Raw genomic sequence first — 6879 nt, forward strand, 5'->3', positions numbered from 1 at the left:
GGTCACAACTTGCTCCATGCTTCCCTTTCCTTCATGCTAACCTATGACCTTAGCTGAACATATTCTGGTTATAACAAATCTGTGATACGTCTCTTCTATGATGCATTCTAACCATTTCCCTGAAAATTGTCTCACTAGGAGACAATTTATAAAGAAAAAAAGGTTGCTATAATTTGCTTTTAGTTTTAAAAAGTGAGTTAGTTTAGGATTGTGCGCTTTTGGTCCTTATCTGATAAGGTTATGTTCCATTAAGATACCTTTCTGGTATCTCTCTAAATCAAAAACCTGCTCTAAATGTTTGTGCTCATCGCCAAGCATGGTCTGTGTCTCCAACAATATTCTGTTCCAGCAGGGCTCCCATCGGTTCCTGTATTTGTAATTTGTTTTCTTCCTTTTCTCTGTTGTGGTTGTATTGCTCTCTCTGTGTCATGCCCTTAGTTAAGCAAATTTAGAAAACTTTATTTGAGTAAACATGACATTTTTCAAAAGAAAGAGTCTTTAGAGCTCAATGACTCTGTTTCAGAAAACTTAAGTATTTTGTCATCTGGACATAATTTTTAGTCTCTCCTGCTTAGATGGGTATAAATGCCATAAGCGCATGGGAAATGCATACACTGTGTTATTTAGTGCAGGTAGATCACACCCCTTCTTTTTCTCTAAGTATATTTTAGTTCTAACATTTTATGATTAACCCAGGACTACAGGAAATGTTTCCTGTCTGAAGATATAACTGGTGTATTATTTTAGTCTTAAACACTGATTTCCTGCCAAACCTATTCATATGGTAGTTTGTGGCCAAATCCAAAACCTTTCAAGTACTTTCACAATTAGGCCTTGGTAAATGATACCAGATAAAATAACAGACTCAGATGAAACTGGTGGGATCCTAATAGGCATAGATTTTTTTTTTTTCCAGTCAYAGATATTTCTTTTCCTCTATCTTCGACTCCTCAACTTTTTCAGGATGTTCCAAAAATTATTCTTTGAGTGCTTTAAACCAATTTTGCATATCTTGGGTTAATTTTAAAACCTTTAAAGTTTCAATTAATTGTGCTTTGCAATCTTACTAATTTTCAGTGGTATGTCAAGAAATCCATCTCTTTAAATCTGTGTGTGTATGTATGTATATTTATATATTTACATATATGTGCACACATGTACACACTTACCTATAAATACTGCCATATACCAGATTGTGTTTTGCCTGTTGTGTCCTCTGATAGCAGTCTTATGTTAGGAAAATACTTTTAAAAATTGGCCTTATCATAATATTGGTTTTCATACGAATCTGTTCTAAAGCTCAGGAAGGAAGAACATCGTGTTGATACAGTTCTTGTTAGGAGGTGAAATATGTTATTGTAAGTTTTTGTGGAGAAGCCTCTCACTTCTGCCAGGCTCACTTATAAATTAAGTACATATAATGCAAGACTGTCTGAAGTCATCAACTCTAAAAAGCTCTTAATTTTATTTATTTTTTTWAAAAAAGTGTGTTGCCCAGCAAAAAAAAAAGCCTCTTTCATTAGCAGTTGACTTGTACAGATAATTTAGGAAGCAGAGATGACTGCTGTGATAACTTGTGTTTGTATTTTCAACGTGTTGTCCATTGACTTTTTAGAAGTGAAATGTCATTTAGTAATGTCAACCCTGATGAAGTATAGATAGCTGCAGTTTGAGGCTAATTGCAGATACACAATATTTTCACTGAGGAATCAGTATTTTATCCCAGCTTTTATCAAATAACCATCATTCATAATTTGATATATTCTGTAAAAAATGAGTAATAGAGGCTTTTTAAATGTTGCAAAGCATCTGGCCTATGAAGAAAAGGCAGTATATATATTCCTTTATAAAGGGATTTGATACAAGTCTGTAAAAGTGCCACATAACATTTACAGAAAAATCAGTTATGCTCTATCCATCATACTGTAGCTGATTTGTGTTTTCCAATTTGCAGTTATATCATGCAAGGCCAGATTAAGTCTTTCGTGTTCTTTCTAACAGGAAGTGTACTCATTTCTTTTCAAAATGTAGACTGAGCTTTTCCATAAAATCGTTTGCTAATATTTGTGTTTGGCCTTCTCAGTCTGTATTGGCAAAAGCATTTGATTTCTTTTCCTTGGCAGGAAGCTAGGCCAATTTGGGGCATGAAGGGGGAAGCAGCTCTTGCAACAGCCATAGGTTTTTTTTTTTTTTTTTTTCTTCCAATACGGAACATGAGCTGTTCTCTTGATGTAGTTAGATTTTTTTTTATTCTCTTTCAGCCAGTCTTTTTCAGACTTTAAAGTGAAATTCACCTCAGTGGCAGCCCAAGGGTACAGAATTCTCAGTTATTTCATCAGAGATCATGGGCTATATCATACTATATATGTGTGTGTGTGTGTGCRTGCGTATACATATACATACATATATGTGTGTGTGTGTATGTATATGTATGTATGTATACACACACATATATATATCACACAGTATATTAATTCAATACTTTCAACCGTCTTGACTTTCAGGGTGAGTCCAACATGTTATTGATGGGACATAGTTCAATGTAGTTTCAAGTTCTTCACTAAGACATGTAAAAATAGCTTAGTTAAACTTCAGAAGTTCCTAGTGCATCTGCCAGTCTGTGCCCAGATCTCCCAGAAATTCTGCTAGTTTTTGAATGAGAAACCCTCTGCAATCATTGTGGTCACAGGAGATTTCACGGTACTTTGTCAACAGTACCCCCACATCTTTTGCCCCAAACTTCCTCTTCCTTTTTGGAGCAGTGGATTGCTGGGCTCTGCTGAGGGTTAGCTGCAGTTCAGGGGTACCTCCCAGGGAGGACAACATCCTGCAGTCTTTGTGTCACTCCTGACACAGTTGAACTTAGGCTTGCTACCCCTGCATCTTTGGGGAGCATCCAGCATCTGGCCCAGAGACTATGCAACACAGGATCTTTCTAAAAGGAAAGCAGCAGCAGAAATGCAAAAGATTCCTTTGCTGAGAATTCGTTCTACCTACTGTGCCTTTGTGTATTGACTTGGTATTTCTCTAAGACTACAGCTATTTCTGTTTACATTAATGATAATGAGTTTGATTCCCTTCTAGTCATTGGTTTTGTTTTGTTTTGTTCTTGTAGCTCAAAGCTTTCAGTAATACACATTTCCAAGGAGCATGTATAGATTTCACAGCAGAAGTTTCTGATTTTACATCATTCATACCATGTTCTTTTAAGGTTCTTCGGGGATGGTAAGTCTGTTGTTTTACATGCCACCATTTTCAGGGTTCTTTGTTTATTTCTACTAAATTTCAGGTAGTCAAATGTGCATAACATGCTCTCATCATATTCCCTTGTGTCTTAGACCCTTGTCTTGCAGTGTATCTCAGTAGCTGTTGTTTTGTTGTTGATTTGGATATTATGCATTTTGCTTTTCCTGTGGGAATTTTACACAGTTATTGTGATTTTTAGCTTCAGTTAGAATTTACTCCAGATTTTACGAACTCAGTAAAAGTATCTGCATTCCATTACTGCCATTTGACAATGGAACTGAGATTTCTATACCACATAATTTGATTTTTCTGCTTTGGCTGCTTCATCACACAGCCTTTAGATTCACCTTATTTTTAACCTTAACAAAAACAAAGAAAGTTTTTATTCCTTATTCTCTTATAAAAATATTACATCTTGAAAAAACTTGCCATTAATAAGCAGCTAGAACAGTTAATCTTTTTTTGTTACATTATTCTTACAGTTGGCTCCTGTATTACCAAGGGGAAATTACTGACAATCATTGTGTGCTGGAAGAAGGCCTCTACCCTGACCTCACTTCCTGTGGCTGCCCCACCTCTACAATCAAATCCCTCAAGCCTATTGAATATGTAAGGACTTGCCTGAAAAAAACAAGTTTTGGAACTCTTTTCCTAGTCAGAAGCCTGAAGCAAGGGATTGCGTTAAAYGAACTCCCGCTCGGGAAAAGGAGTGAAGTTTGTTTTCTTGGCTTATGGGATTTGGGGGTTGGAAGAGGTCAGGCTGCATGCACACGTGCACGCGTTTGCGTGCAGGCGCACACTCTGCGTGCAGGTCTGTGTGCTTGTGTATTCTGTTTTGTGTAAGCTGGAATGATTGGTGCTTTTCTGACTGTTCTTACTCTTAGTATGCAGCAGATGCTGCTTTTTGTCATGCCATCTTAGCGTATGGGGCTTCTTTTATTTGACCTTTTACAGCCAAGGTTTGGTCTTAAAGCAAAGTACACACTGAAGAGTATAAAAATTGAAACTGCAAGGTAGCATATATTATAATACTGTTTAATTTGCTAACTATTTTGCAGAAATATAAAAAAGGTTTACACCTCCTAGTGAATCTCAAATTACAGGTCAATAAATAACAATATATAATATACTATATATGAGGCCTGTGAGCTGTGTGTGACACGTCAGATAATTTGGTCCAAGCTCATTTCTGGGCATCCTCTTTCTTGGTGACTTCTAAGATGTAGGACAAGCCCTTATTACACATGCACACTATCTTCATGTGACTTTCAGGTCACGTTGAATGTAATACTCAAGCACGCATCTGTGCCTACAGTCGAGTGACCTATTGTAGCAGAAAGGTGAGATAAGAGGTCATTTATGACCAGGAAATTGGATACAAGTGCAGTTTACTATCCAGCACAAGATAGGTTTAGCTTTTTTTGGATCTTGCTGTAGTTTTTCCATGCGCATGATGTATGTATCTGGAGTCTTGTTGTCGTGTCTGTGCCTTTGTCCCATATCTCAGTGTGCTCCTCTGCAAGGGACATAAAATATAAGCTGGCCCTAATACTTTCAGTAAAACAGAAGCAAATGGCTGCTGTGCCCACTCTTCTGGAGCACTGGCTAGCTTCTCCAAAACTGTTCCTCCTTCCCTGGTCATAGAAATCAAACTCAGTCTGTGTGATGTTTGCCCTTCGTTGTAACTCTTACAAAACTAGGCTTTAAAAATTACTCAGTTCACAATTTCCTTCAAGTATTAAGGTCCTTTTTCTATTTGTGAACAGGTTTTAAAAATACACAAAAAGGCACTCACATGATGGGAAGGATGTATGCTTGAGGCTGAGAGCTGGTCCCTCTGCTAGGATAAACAGATGTAGTTGTCTTGACTTCAGTGGAGCTGTACCTTTTCACCTACTGAGAGCCTGGCTTTCAGATTAAAAATCTGCCTTTCACCTTAGGTCTCTGGACTCTGCTCTGATAAATCAGAATGAAGTTTTGACATGAAATGATAGGTCTCATCCAAATCCCCCAGTCTCTAGTCTCACAGGGAAGTAACTGTGCAGCTCTGCAGAGGAGGATACTGGTGATCACCGAGGGCCAAGCCCTGGGAGAGGTGTGTTTGGCAGGCTGTGTGAGAAGCTTACRCACACCTTCCTGCACTTTACTAGTGGCTTGCACCTCTAGTTCAGATCCTTTCTCACAAATAGGAGCCCTTGTGTTTCACGAAATGCAGACGTTAAAGTTAAGTGGATTAAAATGCTATTGAACCACACCTGTTTTACAAATAGAAATGGACTCATTGGCCCCTAACACATTGTGCGTGCTAACCGCTCAGGATAGTTTTCGGAGGCATTGTTCAGTACAGATGTGATGTTAAGCACACAGCAGTATGTTTGGTCAGTGGTCAGAAACAGCCGTAGTTCATTCTGTGCATTGTCCGCAACGCACTGTTCTTGGAACAGAGCCCTTTTACTTACAAGATATTTCTGTTAGCTCATTCAAGAGAGCAGCAAGCATATTCCCAAATGAAATTGCTGTGTAGCTTTATTGAATTCTGTTGTGCTGTTCGGAACCCCTTCCATTGGTCAGCTTTAAACACCAGACCAACTTCAGACCTAAGGTGTGTATCTCAATAGCTCCTGCGTATGAGGGAGAATGGTTAACCCTGACATCAAGCCCTGAACTTGCGTGTTCACCTGCTTTCCTGTAAGTGAGGTGTATCTGCTGCAAGAGCAGTTGTTGAAAGGACTCTGACTGGGGAACAGGCATTGCTTCAATGTACGGTGTTTCTACATCTCGGGTGTTGCCTAGAAGTAGAGGTCAGGGTGTGGAGCGTGTGGCACTTGCAGAGGAAAAAATTATGTCTTTAGCAATATGAAGGACTCTAGCCATTACCTAGAGAGGTAACGGTAACTCATTACCAACCTTTAAAACCAGTCTAAATCCATTGACTAGTGTAGATGTGGTCCAGCTGTAATTTTTGGAAGCAGATCATTTCAACCAGTCCTTTGCAACAGGAGAACAAATCTGCTGGATGAAATGGGGACACACAGGATCTGGGTGTCCCCTTTCTAATTTGCAAGGTTACATTTCCACTGTACAGCTAAGTAAAATTCAAGCTTTGGGCCGTCATCTGCAGTATGTATGTAAAGATATAGATTCTTTGTGTGGGGCTAACTCCAAAGCAGCTGTGAAAAATAGTAGTCAGCACAGGTCAGTGACACCTGCAGCGTGTCCAGCATGGTCTGGTGCAACATTGCTTTCTATACCTGACCCCAAACCAAAATGTCCTTTCTATTTCCATCTGTTTTGGTAGCTAGAAGGAGCATCTTCCATGTAGCAATAACTTTTGAATTTGTCTGAATTTTTGAGTTTTCACTGAAGTGCAGCAGTTGAGGGGCCTTTTGGAATGCTGTTGGCTGCCACTAGATTTCTAGGCTCTGCATTTCAGAAGGAGAACTTGAGGAATAAAATTACATATTTTCAGGATTCTCTTATAGCATGGCCATGATCCTATGGAGCAAAATTTTAAGGTGGTGGTAGGATTTTAGGGACACAATAAGGTAACAGTATTGCCTTAATCTCTGTAAACTCTATGAACAACTAAGAACTTCTGCAGCTCCTTGACTTTTTTTTTTTTTTTTTTTTTTT

General features: G+C 38.7%; 1 protein-coding gene across 1 annotated transcript in view; it reads left to right on the forward strand.

Annotated features, from left to right (window-relative positions):
* The window catches only part of CRYBG3 (crystallin beta-gamma domain containing 3), a gene marked incomplete at its 5' end in the record, with an annotated part of 46621 nt that overhangs the window by 24062 nt on the left and 15680 nt on the right, over window positions 1-6879 (forward strand). Inside the window, 2 exons of the mRNA XM_026083372.1 lie at window positions 3116-3225; window positions 3729-3855. Coding sequence (XP_025939157.1) covers window positions 3116-3225; window positions 3729-3855 — 237 coding nt within the window. The remainder of the gene's footprint in view (window positions 1-3115; window positions 3226-3728; window positions 3856-6879) is intronic.

Source organism: Apteryx rowi, unplaced genomic scaffold, assembly GCF_003343035.1.
Source record: "Apteryx rowi isolate R43461 unplaced genomic scaffold, aptRow1 scaffold_60, whole genome shotgun sequence".
Classification (NCBI taxonomy): Eukaryota; Metazoa; Chordata; class Aves; order Apterygiformes; family Apterygidae; genus Apteryx; species Apteryx rowi.